This window comes from Echiichthys vipera, assembly GCF_963691815.1.
Source record: "Echiichthys vipera genome assembly, chromosome: 8".
Taxonomy (NCBI): domain Eukaryota; kingdom Metazoa; phylum Chordata; class Actinopteri; order Perciformes; family Trachinidae; genus Echiichthys; species Echiichthys vipera.
Window position 1 is genome coordinate 12,182,183 of NC_139833.1, and position 25,224 is coordinate 12,207,406.

At 38.2% G+C, this 25,224-nt stretch overlaps 3 protein-coding genes across 3 annotated transcripts; all 3 read left to right on the plus strand.

The window, feature by feature from the left end:
• Positions 1-1,609: 1,609 nt before the first annotated feature.
• rap1gapl (RAP1 GTPase activating protein-like) lies at positions 1,610-7,990 on the plus strand. Its single transcript, XM_083919101.1, has 19 exons — positions 1,610-1,689; positions 1,852-1,884; positions 2,005-2,095; positions 2,299-2,334; positions 2,430-2,477; positions 2,657-2,851; positions 2,933-3,030; positions 4,203-4,281; positions 4,742-4,795; positions 4,876-4,959; positions 5,051-5,151; positions 5,244-5,373; positions 5,470-5,631; positions 6,326-6,397; positions 6,831-6,917; positions 7,286-7,441; positions 7,542-7,625; positions 7,721-7,740; positions 7,828-7,990. The coding sequence occupies exons 1-19, from the start codon at positions 1,619-1,621 to the stop codon at positions 7,910-7,912; spliced, it is 1,686 nt and encodes a 561-aa protein (XP_083775227.1). The 5' UTR covers positions 1,610-1,618; the 3' UTR covers positions 7,913-7,990.
• Positions 7,991-11,538: 3,548 nt separating this feature from the next.
• LOC310950287 (glutathione S-transferase kappa 1-like) lies at positions 11,539-15,715 on the plus strand. Its single transcript, XM_083918001.1, has 7 exons — positions 11,539-11,727; positions 11,817-11,898; positions 13,608-13,736; positions 13,880-14,025; positions 14,122-14,238; positions 14,326-14,419; positions 15,247-15,715. The coding sequence occupies exons 1-7, from the start codon at positions 11,659-11,661 to the stop codon at positions 15,294-15,296; spliced, it is 687 nt and encodes a 228-aa protein (XP_083774127.1). The 5' UTR covers positions 11,539-11,658; the 3' UTR covers positions 15,297-15,715.
• A 1,935-nt stretch (positions 15,716-17,650) lies between these two features.
• Positions 17,651-25,149, plus strand: styk1b (serine/threonine/tyrosine kinase 1b). The gene is made up of 10 exons (XM_083918041.1): positions 17,651-18,033; positions 18,980-19,035; positions 19,197-19,367; positions 20,597-20,929; positions 21,026-21,207; positions 21,325-21,399; positions 23,336-23,544; positions 23,725-23,765; positions 24,195-24,291; positions 24,465-25,149. Exons 2-10 carry the CDS (start codon positions 18,981-18,983, stop codon positions 24,655-24,657), a joined length of 1,356 nt encoding a protein of 451 aa, XP_083774167.1. The 5' UTR covers positions 17,651-18,033; position 18,980; the 3' UTR covers positions 24,658-25,149.
• Positions 25,150-25,224: the final 75 nt, after the last annotated feature.

The window sequence follows — 25,224 nt, forward strand, 5'->3', positions numbered from 1 at the left end:
TTAATAATGTTGCGGTACTTGTACTTTACTTCAGTATTTCTATTTTATGTTATTTTATAAATACAATTCAGAGAAATAATGTCATTTTAATTCCATTATTTAACAAATCTGCTGCCTATACATCAAGGCAGTGATCACAATCCAATCATATTTGAAAATATAATTTTGTATTTTTTTTTTACATTTTTGTATTTAATTTCCATTTTGCTATTCATTCTTTCTTTAAACAAATTTTCAAAAAAATTACATTTTCTCAAGGCTGTTTTTTTCCCCTTTACAGAGTTACGGCCAAACATACATTTCATGAGGTCAAAGTGACCTTGATCTTTGACCTCCAAAATAAAATCAGTCCAAGAGGACATTTGTGCCGCATTTGAAGAAATTCCCTCCGGGATATATCACATTTACGAGAATGGGACAACCTGGAAATCTTTTTACTTATTCTTTTATTTTGAGAGGTCATCAAGCTCTTTGTTAAGAAGTACATGTTTCTTAGTTCATTGAATGTTTTATATTGTAAGAGGAAGTGCATTTCCGTCTCACCTTCAGTGACTATATGTTTAGTTTTCTTTCTCTGCCATGATTTTTTTGTGTCTGCCTCCACTGTCAATTTGTGGTCACTGAGCCTGTACTTATTCGGATTAGGAGCTCTCTACCTCTGTCAGTAGACAGATATTCTGCCAGTTCATAATCTCCTTTTCGGGCCCAAAAACATTCTTACTTACTTTGGCTTTGAGTTTCTTCTTTCTAGTGTTCAAAATGCAGAGTGCATTATAATTTGGCTTACTCTGATTGTTTGGGGAGAAGCGCTGTCTGAGTCAGAGAGTATCAGCTGACATAGGTGACTCTTTTCTGGGCTCAGCTCTTGGGTTTGGAGGTCTTTTGAGTGGGACGTCTACGGGGTTGATTTAAGGTGATAAACAAAAATTGAATGCTCTCTTTTGAGAGTTGGTATGTGCGTAACGGCTCTACACATGTTTGTTGGTTTATCTATCTGCGTACAGCACATTGTTAACATTAAGTTTTACTGACTAAAGATTCTGTTGGATGTTTGACCCAATACTTAACTATTGTGCAGCACAATAGGCTTAATGGCACTATCAAATATTTTAAGCCTCTCTCTCTCTCTCTCTCTCTCTCTCTCCCTCTCCCTCCTCGGGCTTACTTCACCCTCCCCTGCTGTCTATCTCCTCACCCTCACTGTGTGTGCTGTCAATAATTGATGATCCTCACTGACTCAAAGGGTAACAGGTCCGGGAGAAAATGTCTCACCCATATCTTTATTTATTTACAAGTCTATCTTTAAGTTCAGTCAGTCTGAGAAACCACCACGAGTGTTCATTCAAGCAGGAGGATCGATGGCGTGAAGCACCCCGACCGTGTCCGTTTTATAGTTTGTGGTATAGCTGCTGCACCTGTGACCATGAGCGGGTTAATGCTGAATGTCTGGCTGACAGCAGGACAGAAGGAGGAAAGGGAAGCTTAAATGAGTGAGAGGCAGGGGGCAGAGAGGAGGAGGAGTGACAGAATGATGGAGTGAATTAATTCAACCTTAGCCAGCCCTGATTGACTCTGTAGCAACCTGGCATGTGCAAACATTTACAGTGACACCAAAGCCATGGAGAGAGAAAAGAGGAATGACATGTCTTTTTCCAGAAAGAGAAGTTTCACTTTTGGGGCATATGGAGGGTGAGTAACGACACCGTCTCAAATTAGGGATCATGTTTTCAAGTTACTATAGTCGCTACATAACCTGAATGAAAAACAACATTATTTCTAGATATAAGTCGTCCTGTCTGTGTAAGATGATCCGTTTTCTTCTCTGAGTAGTTCTCACTTCCTTGTTTACAGTGTGGACAGATTCACATGTGGGGATGAGACGAGGTGAGGTTTTATTGTCCACTTTATTGCAGCTGTTTCACACTAACATTCAAGCTATATTGTATGAAGTAAGAATTGAATGAGAAGTAATTATTTATCCTGAAAATGAACCTGTTGCTGCAGACCCGAATCTGCAGAGAGCAACATACTGGACATCCTGGACTCTCCTGCTGGTGACAGAAAATCTTTCCTCTCTGCCAGCAGCAACCAGAGGGTGATATCATTATCGTGTTCAGCGTGCATCTTCCCCTCTTATTTGAATATAATTTGCTTATTGTATTCCCATATCCTGTATTACGGTAAAGTTTCCATTCGCAACTGAACCATCTGTCATGTTCCTCTTCCTCCCTTCCCCTTCTCCTTTCCTTTCTCTTCGTCTGCATGTATGTGACGTCTGCTGCCCGTTGTTCGTATCAGGACACAGAGCTGTTTGAAATCATTGAGAAGCTGCAGGTGAGTTACAGCCCGATTGATTTTGTGTAGTGTTCAGTTGTGTCTGAGCAAGAGAAGTTTCTTATCATCTTATCAATACTCCTCTTGTCCATCAGGGCAGCCGGATCGATGAGCAGCGGTGTGAATTCCCTCTTCCTCTGAAGGTTAGTCTTCAATCTGAGAATAAACAACACACAGAGTTGACTCTACATACATGTTTGATCCTGTATGTCTGTGTTTGTGTGTGTTGACACTGACCTTTCTATGAACGCCATGACATTTGTTTCCCCAAACAACAGAAACCTCATCATCGTCATCAGTTGCTCCTTTGTGTCTATTTTAGTCTCAGCTTTTAACAATAGGTGGAGACCTGCCACTCATCCTGCCTCCGAAGCTGGGGGGCTACTGGATAGACCCCCCTCTGGAGAGGCCAGATGCGAGTCCCACCTCCTCCCACGATGGCCCTGATCCGGAGAGCTACGACATCATGGAGAGAGATGGGGAGGCCAAAATCTACCATGACTTCTTCCGTTCACGCGTAAGCAGACTTTATCTAAAGTCTCAAGAAATGTGTTGTCTTTCCTGTATATATGTTTGATCATATTTTTGTTCCCTTCAGTACCATCACTCTTTCACAGCAATGGATCCATCTTTGGGGCCTCTGGTTCTCTCTGTGTGTTTGGAGGAAGAGGAGAACAAGCTGCGGGTGATACTAAGGTTGAGATCTCAAAAGGGGACATATTATTCTCATTTTCTGGTTCATACTTTTATTTTGGGTTTATACTAAATCATGTTTAAATGCTTCAATGTTCAAAAAACACATATTTTTCTCATACTGTCTGTTTGAATATACCTGTATTCACCCTCTGTCTGAAACAATTTGTTTTAGCGCTTGTCTCCTTGAGGCCATACTGTATAGAAAAATGGACGTAGCCTCTCTGTCGAGGTCCGTTCTCTCAAGTTGATCGCCAGCTTGTCAGACTTTGACTCCGCCCCATTTCCTCTTACCAAAAAAGGGCATTGATGTGACATTGGGGGGAGGGAGATAGGTCCATCAGGCTGACGTTTACCTCCGAGGAGAAGTGAGGGCCAGCGGCTAGCATTCACTCAAGAGACCACTTCCCTAATTATTCATTAACTTTAACCTCCAATAAAATAAAAACTAGTTAAAAAAAATCACTCCCATCAGTGTTGTCATGGAGTTATGACCTAAACATACAGAGCAGAATGGGTTTTTTTTGTACCAGGCTTTAAACAGGTTTACTTATGCTGTGAAAACAGACTGCTTAACATGGTGGTCAATGAAAAATTGCTCTATTGTGCAAACTACTCCTAGTGGACACTTGGATAACTGCAGCTTTTGGTACTTCCGTATTGTATCAACTAGGAAGTAGCTGTGGGAAGTTGCAGCTAGGGAGTGACTGTAACAGCACTGTAGCTGCACTTTCTGCCTATATAGTATAGCTATGACATCACAACTGTACAGGAAGTCCTGGCGGCTCACTTAAAGGCACAGTTTCTGAAAACATGCTGTGTGCATTTCACTGTGGATTGAGTGTTTTGATACTTTCAAAATGTTTATACAGCACCTCCACCTGCTTAAAATACACTTTTACAATATGGGACCTTTAAGTTTAGTCAACTATGAGACCATTTTTGTATAATACAAGATGGAATACAACAATAAACATTTCCCAGAGCACCATGCTTTTCCTTAGTATTCACCTTTCACTCATTCATGTGTGTTGCTTATTGTAACACCTTGTGGAAGTTTGAGCTTCACTGTGCAGGTTGATGTTTGAGTCTTTTCATATGAATATCTCTGTTTAACTGCTAATTACAAGCGATCGTGCATCACAGATGATAATACAGTGTTTCTCGTCTCACAGAATGAAGGAGTGCTCTCTGCATGGAGTCTTCTCTGTGTCTCTTTTCCCCAACATCCCATCTGCTGTTGAATTAGCAAAGGTATCAAACTACTTATTCTGGAAATATTTATATCCATAGAACTAAATCAGAAGTATTATCAGCAAAAATACTTTCAAAGTATATACAGTATATATATATTTTTTTTTATTGATGTATTAACATGTATGAAGCAGTTTCATTGTTGTAGCTGGTTGTGATTGTGCTTATTTCAACTACTGTTTATACAGTTGAGTCGTGTTATTTATTTAAAGATAATCAAATTTTTATAACCAATATTGTGTATGTAGAATTTATATGTAAAATAATAATAATCTGAAATGTAACTAGTAGTACTACTAAGTAATTAAGTGTAGTGGAGTAAACATAGTATAGTATAATGAGTCGCAGAAATACTTAAGTAAAGAGCCTCTGAATTGTACTTCAGTACTTTCAGTACCTGAAAAATACACTACCTGTGGTTGACGGCAAAGTCTAAATAACAGACTCATATTCTTTCTAGATGCTCTGTGACAAAGTGAATGTCTCAAAGTTTGAAGTGGTCAGCTACCTCAAGGTAATGCTCCAAACTTACCAACGACTAAAAAGTAAATAACCACTTTTGTCAAAGCTTCTCTCCCTCTCTCTCCCCCCCAGGCTCCAGAGCTCATAACTACATTTGACGAACACAGGGTGTCTCCTAATTTCAAGTTTGGCATTCTGTACCAAAAGGAAGGGCAGGTAAGATATTTGCACAAAATGTCCTGCATTCATAAAAATAAATGGCAACATATCATAACAACTGCCTCTCAGACAACATCTGTCTCTCTAGTTCACCGAGGAAGACATACTTAGCAACAATGAAGAGAGTGAAGAGTTTAAAGAGCTCCTTTCTATTTTGGGAGAGACCATTCAACTGCAAGGCTTCAGCGGGTAAAGTGCACCACGCTGATGTTGTTTAGCCAGATGAATGACACGTAATGTGTAACGCCACATGATTTCTTCTTCTCGCTCTGTTTTCCCAGGTTCAGAGGGGGGTTGGATGTGTGTCATGGTCAGACAGGAAGTGAAGCCGTCTTCACTTCCTTTCATGGGAGAGAAATCATGTTCCATGTTGCAACTAAACTGCCTTTTACAGAGGGCGACCCGCAGCAGGTCAGCTACTTTGTCACCCTGATGAGTCACGGGACAGCGTTTCTATGAGGGGAATTAGTTGAAAAACGCTGACACACTTTTTTTCTACCTACACAGTTACAAAGAAAAAGACACATTGGCAATGACATTGTAGCTTTGGTCTACCAGGAGGGCCCAACCCCGTTTCTATCAGATGTGATCAAGTCTCACTTCCTGCACTGTTTCCTGGTGGTCCGAAGAATTCAGGGTCCGGAGGAGACAGGTGAAACTGCATACCAGGTCGGTGATTAACACAACTAGTTGAATCTATGGTCCCTATAATAAGGTGACTGGCTTATTGTTTTAACAGATTAACCCTTAAAGTATATTTGAAGCCGAACCAATGCAAGTTTCTTCAGGTTGATACTGAGCCAAATAAATCTAAATTAATAAATCTCCTCATGTTCTTTTCTCCCTTGTCTTGTTTTACTGCCGCTCTTATGTTTGACTGCACGCTCAGCCTGCAGATGTGCTCAGCTTAGCACTCCTGACAGATTTTGCACCTAAACTAGCTACTGTATCTCATATTGTCTCGTCACAAGATCAAATAGAGACTTGACATTGGACAAACTAATGTGCACATTACCCAGCAACCATCGTCGCTGCATATCTGTGTAAAAATACCAAAGAAAATAAAAGATTAATCATTAAATTAAAAAATAAAAATCATCATGTCATCTGATTTTTCTTTCTTTTATGTAAATGATAAACCTAACAAACTTTATTTGCTAAGATATCTTAAAGGATCTTTTTTTATCAAGATATGATCTCCGTAGGACGTTTTACAGTAGAAAGATCATCACTGCTCTCTGGTGGACAAACTGTGCAATTCTAAATGACCTTGGTGTTTCTGTGCTGCAATGCTTTGTTACTTGGTAGCTATTGTTGGCCAGGATGGTTTATCAGTCAAATATATTTTTTCTCCTCTTCAAAGGTGTCCGTCACAGCCAGAGAAGATGTTCCTCTCTTTGGTCCGGTCCTCCCAGACCCTCCCATCTTCACAGATGTAAGAAACTAAACCAAGGGCAACAAGCTGTTTTCATTTCACTAAAATATATCTAAATATATAAATAATATCCTAATAAATATCAAGCCACAGCAAAACTTTTAGTTTTCAGCATTCCTTTTTTTCTTTGCTGTCAGTCTAGCAGTGAGTGACTTATACAAACTTCTCAAATAAACATCAAAGATTTCATACTTGTTTAAAAATGTTCCAGCTGTGAGCAGCTCCCTCATTTCCTTTGTTCATTGCATTGTGGGAGAATAGTGTATTAATAGAATATTTATGCTGTGTGCTTTGTTTTTAATATATCTTATCCACTTCCCTAGTGAAAACACAAAATATACTCAAAACCTGCTGAGAATATGTTTGAAGCCTTGCTCACAAAGTACAAATCAGTTATTGAGACGCTCTCGTTTTCCTCTGTCCTGTCTTCAAGCGTTCCCAGCTGAGAGAATTCCTTCTGACCAAACTCGTCAATGCAGAGATTTCCTGCTATAAGGCTCAACGATTCAGCAAACTAGAGGTGGAAGAAATAACCCTCTTTTCAGTTATGCTCTTTATTAGTGAATATCCAAGCTTGTTCTCTTATTTTTTCTCTGCTATCCGTGTTAATATCATCACTATCAGTATAAATATAATCACCTCTATATACACTATATATACTGTCATATCCACCTGCCTCCTGTATATAAAGTAACATGTTACACAAATCATCCCATATTTATTCCAGCACCCTCTGCACCATTGCACTACAGTGTTGTCCTTGTTTTTAGCTGCATGTCTGTGTCTGTCTGTACATTACAGAGGCACATCCCTTGTATGTGTTCACACTTACTTGTCCATTAAAGTCGATCCTGCTTCTGATTCACGTGTCCCTCCTTTCTTGCAAAGCTTCGCACTCGTTCGCTGCTCCTGGAGAGCCTGCAGGCTGAACTCTCCACCCGTTCCCAATGCATGATGGGGGATCCATCACTGTCTTCTCTCCCGTCTTCAGAGGGTGCCCGGGGGATTTCTGAGGGGAGTGGAGGATTCATTGAAAACTTTAAGGTAATTTTTTTCCCTCCTTTTGCCTTTCAAGCTTCAGAAATACTCTCACATACATGACTTTAATGTTTAACCATTTTCCTTCTGAATCTCATGTCATTAGAGAGCCATAAGAGTGCGGAGTCACTCTTTCGACACTCTCGGGGTGCCCAGAAAGACTGGTGGCAGTGCATCACAGAGGCCTAAGGTAAAACTTCACAGTGGGATCAGATGTGTTTGATTGAATAAATACTTACTGAAAGATAATATTGAGATAATATTCTGTTCTATCTTCCTTGACAGACAGACAAAGATGGAGAGAGGTGAGGCTGAAGAAAACATGGTAAACATTTAGTCTTGTGTGTGATTTGAGTGAGAGATACGGAGAACTGTTTTTTTCTGCTTTTCAGTGACAACTCTCCAGGTCCTGTGCCTGCTGACAGTCTGGGGCCGGCTGAACTCAAAGATCAAGCAAGTCCTCAAGAGGAGACATAAAAGGAAGCATCAGATTGAAGATTTTAAATGTTAATATACTTATAGACATTGCTAGCCTATATTGTTACTAATTTATCATCCTGCTGGGTGGCTTACATGTAAATAGAGTGTAAAAGTAAATGGTATTTCAGAGGATATAATTACTTTACTGTCATAGCAGTGATATTCTACATTAATGAAAAATGTAACATTGGATTTCAGTGAAATGTTAAAGATATAAAACTGCCAGGGAAGGCTCAAATGTTTTGAGTTTACACTTGTAATTTTTTTTATTGTTTATAAAACAGTTTTACTTCATTGCGGGGTGTAAAGATAGGAAGTGAAGAGGACACGGAGTTGGAGAACAGCAGAGGAAATGAAATTAAGATGAGCTCAAAATAAAGAAAATGAAGAATGATGATTGTTTTAATAACGATGATGATAATGTTACCAGTAAAACATGATTAGTGAAAAGACAGTTGATGTTGTAGATTTAAGAAACAAACACAGAATGTAAAACGAACCAGAGCAGAGGAGGAAGAAGAAAAACTGCACGTACTGACGGAGAAGTATTCAGATCTTTTACGTATATAAAAATGTTTCAAGTAAAAGTCTGCATTAAAATCAAGTAAAAGTAAAAATCTATCATCAGCAAAAGGTGCTGTTACTTTGTTGGAATTATTATTAAATTAAAAACAAGTTTTCTGTGTTTAATCCTAATCTGCAGTAGTCTGCAAGTAATTTATAGCGGTAAAATAAATGCAGTGACATATTCTAAATAAAAAGATTAATAAAAATATTTTACTCTCAAATTAAATAGCCCTCAAAAATGTACTTATTTTTTGGGAACTCATCTTGTAAAATATAGTATTATCATTTAATCATCTACTTTTAATTCATATTTTGTTAGAAAATGGTGACAAATTAGACGGACACAAGTCTAACAAAATAAACAATAACACAAAACAATGAAACATAACAAACGGAGAGTGTTTGTTTCCAACACAGGATTTTATGTGTTTTTGTCTCAGGAGGGGAACACTTTAATAATACTTTCTAAATTTGGATCATGTCGATGCTTTTTGTTGTATTTTTCTTAATTATAGTAGCTTAAGTTTTCTTTTCCGGCTTTTTTTAATTACTTTTTTGTAATTGTTTGCTTTTCTCCTTAAATTGAGGGGAGGTTTGTTGCGTAAGACTGTGGATTTTTCACCTCTCCTGATACATTTCTTGTTTTTCCATCATCTGAATTTTATGCAGTTAGCGGGTGTGTGCAAATGAAATAACAAATAATAAATAAATAAATAAATGGAAAAGGTATATATACATGTTAAATTAATATAAGTAAGTAAGTATATAAGTAAACAAGACTATCAGAGAAAATGTTTGGATACAAACACATTTGCACAATCCAGATCAGATTATTTTTACATTATTTACTTTAGGCTCAAACATTTTCATATTGTTTCAACATTTCACACACTTTTAAACAGTTGTGTTAGCTTACTTAGTGTACTATGTGTCTTCAATTCCTCGTGACAGCTGCTCCACAGATTTACGCCTTTAACTGAAATACAGTTATATTTTGTATTGGTCCTCACTAAGTGTTTATTGAATATACAAGTTCCCCTTATTATAAATAATAATAATAATATTAATAATAGCTTTATTTATGTAGCCCCTGTAAAAACAGACTTTTACAAAGTGCTTTGACAGGCAGAGCGAAGACAAACGCACATAGAAATCTATACAGTACATTCACATCAACAGGCGAGATACAGAGTAGGAAACTTCTACTAACATTGAAAACAACAAATGACCAAGACAACTGACATTAACAGATGACAAGGTAAGAGGACGGCAAGAAGACCATAGGATAAAAACGAAATGAGCAAGTAAAATAAATAAAATATATATATATATATATATATATATATATATAAAAATACTGTATACAGTAAACAAATATTGGACACTGTCTGCTGGTAATTGATAGTTATTCGCTTTGTACATGATTTGTAATATTTTTAATTCAACTAAGTCTTTATATTATAGTCCAGTAGGTGGCGGTAATGCACCAATGCGTGTCTATCCAACCGCCAATTCATTAAAAGAAGAAGAAGAAGAAGAAGAAGAAGAAGAAGAAGAAGAAGAAGAAGAAGAAATAGAAATAGAAGAAGAAGAATTTTTTTTTTTTTTACTATTTACACCTCCTGCTCCAGATGAGGGCAGTAACGTGGTGTGTTGTTGGTTCATTAAATCACTTAATAAATTAAACTGAGCTTTTCCGTGTTGTTTGGAGCTCGAGCGAACTGTAGTCAAGACGAGTAGAAAAAGGCTGAGTCACCAAAAAAAAGCCTGAGCTTCGGGGTCTGACACATGCGCAGTAAGAGCTGGTCTGCAGCTGTCAGTGGGCTTCATAGACCGCGCACTAGGGTTGAACAACAGAAGCAAGCCCAACTGGTTTTGTATCCTGTTTTGGGAAAAAAGCCCTAAAGAACCCAATATAGGAACGTTTTGAGAAAGACCCAAATATACCCTTTTCATACGCCTATTTATTATTTTTCTCATGCGAATATGGAAAAATATAACCTTCAGATATCCCCATGAAAATTACTGAGTTGATTACTTAAATCAAGACAAACAAAAGCATGTATAACAAGTTTTTTTAATGGTTAACATGGGGAAATTATAATGAATTATGTGTGTGCTAATTTTCATAAATACCATAATTGATCTAAACATTGGGTAAAGCTGGTGAAAACGTCTTGTTGATAAGTAACAGTAAAAAGACTTAATGTTAAGGTCATGAGCATTTATAAATGGAGCAGGAAGAAGGACTTTAAACCAGGGACTTGGGTCACTGTTGAATGGATTTCCCTCCTGTCGATGACTGAGAACAATAAATGTATTCTGCACAAGATACAAAATTACACAATAAACATATGCATTATTTTAGCTTATTTTTGTCTTCTGAATGCTCCTGTTGTCTCCTGTTCTTATCTCGACCCATCCCTCAGAAACAGCCCCACGGACCCAGACCCAGCCTCTGCTGGTTTGAAGTACTACTAAAGTACATTTATTAATGCTCATGGGTCGACTAAAGGGGTCCCATTCAGACCTTAATATTAAGTCTTTTACTGTTCAACAAGACATTTTCACCTGGCTGTACCCAATGTTTAGATCCAAAAATTAACACACACACACCTTTTGCCAATGTAAACAAACAATTAAAAAAACTATGTTTGTTTCGATGTAAGTAATCAACTCAGTCATTTTCATGGTGATAGCTGAAGAAAAAAAGCCCTGAAGAATCCCAGTAGGGAAAAGTTTTGGAAAATAACATAATAATAATAATATAATATTTTTCTCCCCTATTCGTGTGAGAAAAATAATGAATAGGCGTATACATAAGGTATATTTGGTTATTATTCAAAACTTTCCCCTATTGGGATTTTTTTCCTCACTCAGGACATATTGAGGATACAAAATCAGTTTGCTTCTGTTGCAATTTGTTCAACATTGACCCCTATTTTGGCTCCAGTTCCACTGCGCATGCGTCGTACCCCAAAGCGCAGCCATTTTGTTTGTTTGTGTCCTAGCCTCCTTCCAAAGCCTTGACTGTTGTTAGCCTAGTTGAACTTTGACACACTGCACAGCCCGACACAGAGATTGCTTGGAGGTAAAGGAGGCGCTTTCAGTTTGCAGTTAAACTTAAACATTTCTTTTAATAATTTAATTTAATACTTAGTGTTTCTGACCTGAAGATGAAATCCAAGAAAGTGATCGAGTTGTTCTACGATGTGGTTTCTCCGTACTCTTGGCTCGGCTTTGAGGTTTGTTTGTTTTATGGATGCCAGGTTCAAGAACACAGACACAGAGTTGGTTAAAGGGAAACTTTCTCAGGGCTCGTTTGTGTTCACAGGTCATGCTCCGCTACAGACACGTGTGGAACATAGAGCTCAAACTGCGACCTGCGTTTCTGGGTGGCATCATGCAAGGATCAGGTCAGTAACACTGTTATACTATAGGTGGTGCACATCATCTGACAGCTGGGAGGATTCATTTGAGATGCAGCTCAGCACTGTGTCAAGATTTTCTATGCATGAATCAGAAAAAAAAAATTAGGCCAGGCAAGTTTATTTGTACAGCACCTTTTCAACAACAAGGTAACCCCAAAACATTAAAGCATCTGGAAAGAAACACGTAAAAAAATAACAAAATAATAGGTAAAAAAAATGACATATGACAAATAAAAAACAAAGATACAATTTTAAAAAAAAAGAATATCAAAGGAATAGAAGTTACAGTGCAGAATAAGCAGTTAATACATTGATTTGTTTACTGAAAGGCAGCAGCAAACAGAAAAGTCTTCAGTCTTGATTTAAAAGAGCAGAGAGTTGCAGCAAACCTGCAGTTTTTTGGAAGTTTGTTCCAGATATGTGGTGCATAAAAACTGAGCTCTGCCTCTCCATGTTTAGTTTTTCAATTAAATTCAATTTCATCATAACAAAAGTTATCATGGTGGTGATCATGGACAATGTCTCCCACCCCCTCCATAAAACCCTGGACAAGCTTCAGAGCAGCTTCAGCAGCAGACTCATCCAACCCCGCTGCCTTAAGGAACAGCACAGGAAATCATTCCTACCTGCTGCCATCAGACTTTACAATGCTGCACAACAATGCTGAGCGACGCTCAGGGAATAAACTCACACTACTCAAAGTGACCTATCACTGACATGCACCGTATCTCACTTGCACATTAAAATCCACATAGCACATTGTAATATAGTGTTTTATCTGCGATACTGTAGTTTTATGTTATTTTATTTTATTGTTGTTCATATTTTGTATTTTATATTTTATCTTATTTTTAGTAACTTCTTATTGCTCTTTACTGCTGCTACGATGACCTTATTTCCCCTCAGGGATAAATAAAGTTATCTATCTATCTATCTATCTATCTATCTATCTATCTATCTATCTATCTCAGCACACTTTACAGAGTAGGTATAGCCCACACTCTATGACTTATTTATGATTTACATAGACCCATTTCCATCCGCACCACATATCTGGAACAAACTTCCAGGACATTGCAGGTCTGCTGCAACTCTCTGCTCTTTTAACTCTAGGGACACAGAGCAGACATGTCCAAGACGATCTGAGAGGTCCGGATGGAAATGAATGAATTAGAATAAATTGTTAAAGTGTATAAGGGCTTAGTACCTTATGATTTAGGTTTATAATGCCCATTAGCATGTATGCTCCATAATGTCTCATAAGTTATTGCAGCATTGTTTCTGTTGATACCATTTGTTACACGTGTTTGGAGATAAATTTAACCGTTTGAGAATTGATTAAAATGGTCAAAATCCTCCAAAATCCCATGTTAACACACCAAAACGGCGAGGAACACCATTAGCTGGTCGCTGCAAGTCAAGAGGATAAGATAATCCAGCGGTATAGGAAGTAATTACCTGTACCTCCAGCAGCTGTAACATTAAAGTATTGTGCACATGCATCAATTATAATTCAATAATATAATATATAATATTTTTAAATGGGCGTTTCCACATAATGAATACTTTTAGTACTTTAATATTTTGATGCAAATACATGTACTTTTACTTGAGTAACATTTTGAATTTCACTCATATCAGTGTCGATACTGTAACACTGTTATATTTCATACAATATTTATCTGTCCTGACAGGCAACAAGCCCCCCGGTCTGGTTCCAAACAAGTTCCTATACATGACCAAGGATCTGAACCGCCTGTCAGAGTATTTTGGTGTTCCCCTGCAGCCTCCATCAGACCCCTTTGAGGCCATGTTCAAAAAAGGTGCTACGATGTGTTTTGATTGAACCGTGGCTGGATTAAGTTGGTAACTCAGCCTTGCACAAGACAGTGTTGGTACTATGTATTTACTAAGCAAAGCTATTAATGCAGCAAGTTTCAGGTCTTCTCCTGCTTTCTTCTCCTAGGCTCCTTGTCTGCGATGCGATTTGTTGCAGCGATACAAGAGAAGGAGACAGGTGGAGACCAGCAGGTGGAGCGAGTGTCCCGGGAGCTGTGGAGAAGGATCTGGAGCGAGGACAAAGACATCACAGAACCTGCATCACTGTCTGAGGTACACATCTTATTATCCGGCCTGGTTGTGTGTGAGAAGATTAAGAAGCACTGTTTAGTGATGTCAGGTTGTTTTTTTTGTTTTGTTTTTTTGTAGGCAGCGATGAAAGCAGGACTGTCTGACAGCGAGATTAAAGAAGCGCTGAAGCTGTCCACCTCAAAGGAGATCAAAGACAAGCTGAAAAGCGCAACGCAGGAGGCGCTTGATCGGGGGGTCAGTTGTCCTTCAGTTCTTCTTGTAGATTCAGGCAAAACAGACAATACCTCACGATGTAATGACAAAATCCTTGCCTCTTCCTAGGCATTCGGCTTCCCCCTTGTGGTGTGTCATGTAAATGGGAAGCCAGAGATATTTTTTGGATCTGACAGATTTGAGCTCATGGCCCACTGCATTGGTGAGAAAACTGTTGCATCATCCATGAACACAAACACACGTCATGTAAAAGTGACAATAGAACAATTCAACACTTTGCGTCACCTTAAAGTGTAATTACAGTGTAAAATCATCTCAGGGTCTTTTACAGCAAATTCGGTCATCAAATAAAGCAATCAAGTCAATCTTTTTCGTATAAGAACGATTAACAGAAAAATTCGGTAGCAGCCGGAGGTGGCTAACAATAATAAGCTCAGGGCAGCACATGCAGGCATTAAAAATGCTTTTTTAACCACTAATACTGATCGAAATAACACCAAACCTCTTCAGTAGCTTAATAAGAGTCCTTACACATAAAACAAAGCACCAACAACATAGTTTGTGAACCCGGAGTTTATTAAAAGAGTGTTTTGAAAGACTTACCTACTGGCCCAGGTACCAGCTTCTCTCATAGTAAAGTCCATTCAAGTCAATTACCAAATGCAATCCAAAAGGAAGGAGCCCATTGATGCTTCGTTTTATGTGTAGGAATTTGGTGTTAGTATTTTGAGCAGTATTAGTGGTTAAAAAGCTGTTTTTATGCCTTCACCGTAATGCCCCGAGCTAATTATTGTTAGCCACTGGTGGCTGTTAGCGACTCTACCGGATTTCTCCGTTAATCGTTCATACAAGAAAAAACTTGTCTTTCAATTGTCATTTTTTGAAATGTTCTCAACATTTTACAACATAACAAAACTGTGTTACGACTTTTCTCCTTTTTGTTTCTGTTGTTTGCGCAATGTTCAGCACCTCATTAGCGATTCAAGCTGAAGCCGTTTACTGACAATCTCATTTTGTTCTCTGTTGTAGGGGAGAAGTGGCTCGGACCTCAGCCCGACAAAACGTCTGCCAAGCTGTGAGGTGCAAGGCTGCCTTCAAACACTGCTGGTGTGCTCACACATTTTAATGATGTCTGAAACCAAGCAGTGTATTTCCATTGTACCTTAATAACTAATGGTAGTGTAAATAATGTAATACTAAATCCCTGTTTGGCTCGGTGGTTACTTCACATCCAGAAGGTCCTGAGTTTAAACCTATAAAGGACGGAGGCCTTTCTGTACAGGTTTCCTCCCACAATCCAAAAACATGCAGGTTTGGTGGATTAGAAACTAAACTGTACATATACAATAGGTTTTATTGTTAGTGTTTATATGGTTGTCTGAGGTGTTTGCTTTGTGGTTTACTGACGAGCTGTAAGGGTGTGTTGCAACGTTAAACAGGATGTGGTTATAGGTGATGGATGGGTGGATAAAATCTTTGTTATGAAATAAATATCGAATGTCAAATCAAGCGTGTCACTACATGGGATGGCAACAAAACAGTCAATTTATAACACTTTGCACAGTTTCCATTTTTTATTTCAACAAAATACTGCTGCTCAATATCACTCAGATTATACAGAATCACATCAATAATACGTCACAGTGGTTCAAAATAAAAAATGAGTGAATAAGTGTGCAGTGGATCTCTGCTTACACTGATCAGCTACAATCTGTTTACACTCTCAATTATATTTATTGCTACGGATAAATACCATCATACAGCAATCACAATATGCTAAAGAACACAAGGCAGCTCCGCGTAAGAGCATGCAGGCAAAAAAAAACATTTTTTTTTTTTTAAAGGAGCACTAAAGACAAAATGTAGATGATTGCAGGTGTTTATGTTCGCGTCGTATGGCAACTGATGGAAAGCCAACTTGTGACAAAACATGTTAAAATGGGTGGACTGAAACGAGGGGACAGCTCGATGATATGTAAATGGAACTGGAGTACAGAGTGTTTTGAGATGTTTCTAGATTACTGTGAAACATTGTGCTGCATTTACAAGAAAATGCACAATTTAACAAACTTCATAGTCAACGATTTTCAGTCCACTCTACACATCCATCGATCTGATTAATCTGTTTGTTTGTTTTTGTCATTTTTAAACCTGTTTTGCACCTTGATGCTTTTTACTGAAGCGGACATGAAAAAGACAAAAGTCCTTCATTTGTGTGGATAGTTTCATGTGATGAAAAATACAATATTAGAGAAAATGCAGTTTAAAAGTCTTTTCACATTTATGGTGTTGATAAAAAAAATGTTTTGTGAGAGAAATTAGCTTTGATCAAATTCCTAACTGTCACGTCAGGAACGTCCAAATATTTATAGGAGACTATTATTATTATTATTTTTACTGAAAATAAACTAGTTACTGTAGCTGTTAAATACAGGAAGTTGAATAAAAAGTACAATATTTCCCTAATGAAAATATAAAGTAGCATGAATGGAAATACTCAAGTGCAATGACTTCAAATGTGTATCTAAGTGCACCAGATTGAGATTTTTCATGTAAAAGAAACATGATAATCTTACACATGCATCATTATATATTCAACTTCCCAGTCGCTTTGGCTCCTGACCCTTTACAAAAAAATCAGTGCATAGGTTGAGCCACGGTCACTTCCAGATACCCTTTCATTTAAATAAGTGTTTGAAGCTCAAAGACGTAAAATGATCCAATATTTAACAAAAAAAGCAGAGATTAGAGAAAAGTACAAAACATGAATAGGCTATAAATGTATGTGTCAGAACCTTATACTTCTTATAAATATTCTATAAGCCTTTAGATATATCTTGTAGGTTGGCAACCACTGGACTAATCTTTCCAGGTGCAGATGCATTAGTTAAATCAGTATTAACAACCTAATAATATAATAATGTGTCACGTTCATGGGCCATTTTTCTACAAAATCAATACTTTTAATCCCCCCGGGATTATTAAAGTAATTCTGATTCTGATCCTGATATTTTATTGTACTTTTTGAATGCAGGACTTTTACTTAATATAAATAATGTCACATTGTTGCATTGGTACTTTTGCTGTGAAGGATTTCAGTACATCTTCCTCCATTGTAACAATTCATTATCTCAATTGACAGCATGCTATGTTTGTATTTTTATAATGTGGGAATGTTTTATCTACATTTAATGCCTGAACCCAGGAAGTTTATTGTTGTTGACTAAATACTCCAGAGCAGGCAAAGCTTGTCATACGAGTTCTAGTAAAACGAAGGCCAAACATGCTTAACAAAAGGCCTAAAAATGTCAAAGAGTGGCAGGACCAGTTTCCCTAACAAAGAGGAAAAAGGCAGGGCCAGAAGGAGCAGACATATGTCGACTTCAGGGAAAAAGCTAATTACAGAATGTAATGTAGTTGAGCAAACTCTTAAGAGAAGAAGGGCGAGGACTGTGGATCTCCATGACAGTGGTATCAGTTCGATACATCACTTCGTAAACAGATTAGAGAGACAGAAAGGAGGAAGAAGGAAGAGGCAAACAGGAGAGAAGGGGGTTAAGGTGTTAGGTGTGGAGGGTGGAGTTAAGAAAACACACGCAACGTGGAACATAGACAAACAGAGAGCAGCGCGGTGATCCCCAGAGCCGGACAATTCACCCGAGAGGAACAAGACAATGAAGATCTGAACAGCACAACACATTCAGCTGGAAGGATGCAGGAAAAGTGTGTGACTGTGTGAAGGAGGGAAACATGAGCCTGGAATAATAGGATTGAACGTTTTCTTTTGGGATATAAGACGCAACTGGAGGAGCTGAGGTAAGGATTTTATACACTACATGGCTTATTTCCCTATAGAAATAGATGGATGTGTTGTTTTTTAAGCCATGTAATATATTATTACAGTAGCTTTGAGGTGGAGTGAGCTACTGGTCATCCATTATGTTAATCTAATGAGACCTGAAATGAAGTTGATGTCTTTCTGTGACAAATGTGACAGTTTTAAGATTTTAAGCCTGTTCTCCTTTATGTTTGCCCTTTGGGTGTGTAGTACAACACTAGCATTTATGGGTTAAAAAATGTAGCTGAACAGGTTTAGGTATCTTGGATATGACGTAAAAAGAAGATCATGTGGTGGTAGATTTTCCCTGTGTGTCTGCAGTCATTTCTGTTCTTATACACTGCATTTAAAGCAGCTCTTCATTCAGATATACAGCACAAATATACCTCAGTTAGAGATGATAATGTTTTCTTCATTTATGCATACACCTCAAAGTCTTTATCTTAAGGTTGACCCACAGTTGAAGTCTGTGCTGTAAAAGGATCAAAGTTTTGTGTTACAAAAAAAAGATGAATTAAACAAAAGCAATTTGATGAGGTGGCAGGGTCTTTATTCTGATTGTCAGTCGTCAGTGGCTCGTAGAAACAGTTTGGCACCTCCGAGACAGTGATACAACATCTGAAGGTCTCAGTTACACGTTCGCTCAGACACCTTCTCGTGCACGATACCTGAAGAAGAGTCATGTTACTCTTCACAGATTCAGCTCCAAAGACAAAATGGCTTTCAGGACTTAACCACTGTCACTTTATGTGTTGTTTTTGCAAATAGAAAATGTCCTGAAGCTATTACACAACTGTAAACATATGCACGTACTAGAAACCCACTGAAAATAAAGTTTGACTGTGTGAACAGCATATGAGGAATTAACGAAAGGGAATGACATATTTTTCTTTAATCACATCTCTCTTTTCTTATATTTAACAGGATGTCTTCAGTATCAGAGGCAGACTTCCGCTGCCAGCATGGAGATACGATCTGTGGTACGTTTTGTCAGCAGAGACAGAACTAACCTGGTCTGGCCTTTAAGAGACATGTCAAATGTTTAGTTCACAGATGAACAGATGTCAAACCAGCACAGACAAACATGTTATGCAACTTTTACCTGTAATGATTGTTTCCATGTATCTGCTCCTGTTTGCAGAGATCCGCGTGTACGAGCAGGAGGTGATCATCGTGCCCATCTTGCTGCTGGCCAGCTTCCTGGTCACTCTGGTCTTCATTCTCCTGCTGCGCTTTTGTCCAGAGAAAGTCGATCGTATCCGTCCACAGGCCTTAAAGTCGACCTCCAGGAGAACGCTGCATGGCATCGATGGTAAGACCCTAGAATAGACGCACAAATTTGAGATTTAAATAAATGAAATCACAGATCACAATATCATAGACATTACATTGGATGTACACTGTCAGTAAGCTGTTTTTGTATTTGGCCTTTTCCAGGAGGTCTAGTTAAGAGAGTAAGCCTAATTGTAGTCTCTTTTTTATCAGGTTTTTCATTTTTGTCTTAGTTTTGCACCTTAAAACTTAAACTGTCCTTAGTCTGACTGATCATTGTGTCAATTTAACAAAATATAGCAAAGAACCCAAAATGAAAAAAATGACATAGGTGCAAAAAATCTGTAGTGAAGGTCACCCAAAAATATTATTATAGAAAAATTAAAGATTGCCAGAAATATACACAAAAATACAGAAGAAAAACAAAGAAATACAACTATATAACAGCCTATTTACATGTCAAATGATTTAATTCCAACATGCTTTTGTTTATTTGTTTTTGTGTATGCCTGTAAATTATTCGCATTAAATGAATTGTTTATGGTCATCAGACATACATGAAATACTGTGTCAAAGCCACACATCCGCACTTTTAATGGGCTTTCAGTGATGTTACTATAAATAAAACATGCTCAGTGTATTCACAGTATAAAAGACGAGTGCTAGAATGTTTAATACAGGCAGTAAAACCAGCAGCAGAGAGCAGAGATGACAGATGACAAGTTTGAGTTTAAGCATCCACTGTATAATATAACAGATGCACCGATCCAGTTTTTTCAGATTCAATCCGATACTGATACCTGATACCGATCCGATACTCCTGTTGAATGAATGAAGCGTATACATTGCCAAGAGAGTTAAGGTATCAGGCTTGACATTAACATTTAGCCTAGTTAAAAAGGTAACAAATAAACACAAATATAAATGTACTTAATATAATTTATAAACAAATAACAGTGTACATTAGCAGCAAAAATAAATAAATAACACTTCCATGTAAAGTGCACTGCAAACAGATATTTTTAAATGTAATATAATAAATAAAATATAGCAACTGCCTGAAACCCAACAAACAATGACTTAATTAACTTGCTGTGTATGATACTAATGAAAAAAAAATTAATTAGTCAATATCGGAGCCTCTGCATCTCTATATAATATAAAGAAACATTTTCATATTTACCTTCTCTCATGTAAATCCTTGCACTTGTCTCTCATGATAATTACTCCGTCTTCCTCTCTTTCTCTCCCTTTACTTTCTGTCCATAGCTCCACCAGGTATCAACGTCCTGGAGCACGAAAGCATTGCTCTGGACATGCCCAATACCTACTTCACCTTCCAGTCCCAAAACAATTATCCAACCAAAAACCTTGCCATGCCTGTGGTAACACCGCCTCTCCCGCCCAGTCCCCCACCGCAGCCCCCCAAGCCCAGTTTCACTCCCATCGTCCAGCCCAGAGAGTTGCCCCGTCAGAGGCTGCCAGAGTCCTTCAACCTGGTCACCCCTTTGCCTGCTGCCTTCTCCCTGCACTCAGACTCCTCTGTGTCGCTCTACAGGGCCCGAATGGAAAACAGGAACGTTGTGCTGCGAGTCTTAAATGGTGAGATGGTTGAACTTGAATAAAGTGGAAGCTCTTATCTGTAGCTTCTGTGTTCCTCTTTCACTCTCATCTCCCTTTGATCCTCGCCCTTTACAGACTCTGCTGATGCCACAGAGAGACACAGCTTCCTGGGCTTTGCATCTTTCCTGGCCCAGCTGGGACCACATCCCTTCGTGCCAGAGCTTCTTGGTGTGGTCTCACTTCGAGCTCCTCTGGTGACAGTTGTGGAAGAGATGGAGAACAGAGACCTGCTCAGCTTCCTGTGGCGATGCAGACAGGTATTTTATACTGCTGCCATGTGTGTGGTAACTCACTAAAAGCACCAATGCATATATTTACAGCATAGAAAGAAACAAACATTCATCTGTAACTTCTCTTTGTGTTTATTTTTTCAGGAACACGTGGATCCTCCATGTGAGATGACCGAGAGACGAATATTCACCATGGCCAAACAGGTGGCTTCAGCTCTGGTCAGTATGCTAACCAACATGTCCTCGCCTTCCTACATACTGCTAGACACATATTTGACTTTCAAATCAGTGACATACACTTACTCTGTCTTGCCCCCATCTCAGTACTGAGTTGTTGGGTTTCCCCCGAATCTGCCTTCATCAAACAATGCACCCACCTCACAATCCCAGAAGGCATTTTTATGTACACTTGTGTCATTACTTTTACTCTGTGGAAAACAGAAACATTCTGGAGATTGTACTTAAGCTAAATCTTAACATATGATCGTGTTACCATGTTAACATATGTTAATTAGCCCTAGACTATAGCTGATCGGGAAGGGGTCACGCCTACGTGTCCAGGTTCCTATGCATCGTCTTATGTCTCTTGATAATCTAGCATTGCAAATGTGCTAGATCTATGTTCCTGGCTTTTCACAGAAAGGGTCCCATGTTCCCCGGTCTGTTATTCTTTCCACAATCAGTGCTGAATTCCACGGAAAATAGGCCTATGTAGCCTGTACCCTAACCCGTAACCCTGACCCTAACCGTAACCTCTAAGCCTAACCCTCTAACCTATTTCATATTGTGATTTTATTGTCTGACCGTTTGAAATACTGTACATGCACCTACATTATAGCACTTTTAAAGCACTTTTATCTAACCTTTTATCCTGGGTACACATTTAACATTTTATTTATTTTACTTTTTAATTTTTTAAACAAGATCATAGAATGACCCCTCATGATGTCTGACATGCAGAGGGAGCAATTGTGCAGAAAGGAGGGTACTTTAATAACTAAATCTTCTCCGGTTGACTTTCATGTCCAGTGGTATCTTGTATCTCTCTTTAAATATAGATTTACATTTTAACCATCATTTGAACCTTTAACAACTGACTCAGGTCTTTTTAAGGAGGTTTTTGAAGTGTTTTAATGACAGGGAAAGTCCCCATGGGCTTCACGTCAAAACCTAACAAAATGGTAAATTAAATTAGCGGAGGCATAGGCTTATGCGAGCAGGGAACATAGGACCCGGGTAACATAGGGATGACCCTGCAAAAGTTTGGTAAGGGCTATCTTTGCAGTTCAAATTGCAACCAAAGGAGATGGACGGTTCAATTACAGTTTGAATGGTTAAAAAAAAATGTTACGACACTGTGGAGGTATCAATGTCTAAAGTCAAGAAAACCGTCTTACCCTCAGATTTGAGGGCATAGGTTTAGAGGGGTTTAATATCAGATATATATATAGATATAACTGACTCAGGGAAACATACACTGAACATCTGATCAAGGTGCTGGGAACATAAAACCCTTTAAAAGGTCTCCTTAATGATTCAAATTAAGAGCATATTGAACTGGGGAACCTGGGAAAATGGATACTCTCCGCTGAGCTGATGGGAATGCCGTTAGTTGTAGCTGGTATTTGATGATAAAAGTATAGAAATTTTAACCTAATGATGAAGACGCTAAATGAAAAGCTGGAGGATCACTAAAGTTATTACAGTCTTGATGGGGAACATGAATGTCTGCAGCTAATTTCCTGGCAATCAAACATAAAGTTGTTGAGACATTTCTTTCGAAAACCACAATGTGAACTTCCTGGTGGCGCTACAGGAAAAAAAATCAGGGAACCACCAAAGTCGTTAGGGGATCTTGTATCTATATGATAGCAATCCACCCAGTAGTTGTTGACCAACAGAGGCCATTGCTAAAAAAATTACTTATAAACAATTTGATCCACCCAAAATAAAACTGCATTAGTCTATTAACTTCTGCTTTGTCTCTCAATGCTTTAAATCACTGGAACTGACCTAAAAATATTTAAAATAGATGCTCTTAGGTTTGAGGAAGACCTTTATGAACTTCATGTCAGCAGTGATGACTGAACTGAAAATAGCGGCACAGGCTTTTCTGTTTAATCCTGAGATGACCATTGTCTTGTTGTCCAATTAGGAGTTCCTTCACAGCAAAGATCTTCTCCATGGAAACATTCGTGCCCGCAGTGTCCTGGTCACCAAGGAGTTCACCGCCAAGCTTTGGGGCCTGCATGGCGTCTACACAAGGAAAAACCACGGAGCCACTCAAAAAGATGATCTCAGCATGAAGAAATGGCAGGCTCCAGAGCTGTTAGCCAAGAGATCTGCCGGTCAGAGCAGCGACATGTGAGTTGTTCTCTTTTCATCTCTGGTATTGTCTGTCGTTTAAATCCTCCAATACAGATTCTGCTGCAGCATTAAAAAAAAATTTATTATTAAATGCTGTCCTGTGAGTATATTCTTCTTATTATTACTATGACAATTAATAAGTCTCTAACCATCATTTGTTTCTGTGTTCCCCTCTAGTTGGTCATTTGGCATCTTACTGTATGAAATGGCAACATTAGGTAAGTTGAATTTTAACTTTTTGGAACATAAATAATTGATAAACCTAAAGAATAATTTCTCAACTGTGTGACATCTTCCTATACCATTTAAACTATCTGGTATAGGTGTCATCTATCACTTTAATGCAAAACATATGTGGATGTTAGTCAATGAAAACCTATAATCAGGATTACTTTATAGCCATCTTGGATTTAGATATGATTTCTGCATCATTGTGATGAAGTAAACTGTAAGGTACTGGATTTAACCAAAAAAACAGCTCATCTGGCTATTTTATCCATGAGCAGCTTTTCTATTGGTTTACCACAAAATTGAGAATACATGTTGATATTGCAATGTAAAATACCATTATACATATACTTACAGTACGTATACCTTTATATCATATCACCCACTCCTACCTACAACATTTACTCTATTTGTTCCAGGTGAAGCTCCTTTTGCAGAAATCTCAGTTAATGAGCTTTTGCAGTTTCATCAACGAGGGAAAAGTCTGAAAAAACCTTCCAACTGTTCCAACACGCTGTAAGTATCCACTGCATACAAGACGATATGATTTACTGTACTGTTGCTGAATTTTTTTCTTGGGTTAAGTTAGGTAGAATTCTTACTACAATGCGTGCTCAACTAAACCTGAGTGCAGAGCGCAGTTCCTTTCTTTAACAAAAGCCTTATGAATCTGTAAATCTCTCTGTCAGATACTCCGTCATTAAGGGCTGTTGCCAGTGGAAGGACCAAGATCGACCCTCTCTGGCTGAGGTGAGCCGCAAGATCCTCTCAGGAGAGAAAAATGCCTCTGACAAAGTCCTCAAAGCGTCTGGGACAGTAAACATTGAGCAGTACCTGCGGGAGGCAGGATACGGGGAGGCTAACAGTTACACTGTTTTCTGATCATTCCATGTGCCAGCTAAATAAATTGCACTATTCTCCCACTTTGCACTTCTACAAAACAATATCTTTCAGGTGCAATAAAAGTGTTCCACGCTTTGTTTATGAGTGCTTTGGGCATTGAAATGTTTCTTTTATTTTATACATTCTCATACGAGAAATACTGTATAAGTTGTTTACTTTTGGGAAACTTTTCTTCTGAGTCAGACCTCATTCATGTCTTTGTCTGTCGAACTCTTGGAGGTTCAGTTGGGGACAACCTGTAGTACCCTTAAGGATATGTAAACTTGACCAGTGTACAGCTACTGCATCCTGAACTTGTAGTCGATATATTTATGACGGTTTACAGATCTTGTGTATAACCTAAAGCAAATGTATATCAGCAGATGTAATATATGTATGTTTTTGTACGATTCTATATTTGGCAAATGTGGAAATGAAGGGCACATAAATGTATTGATGCTATTATTACAACCACTGTCTTCATGTGAACATCTACGAGCAACAAATGAGCTCAAATTGTTTACACAAATTGAAATGTGAATAAAAATAATACAATGTTCTTTTACA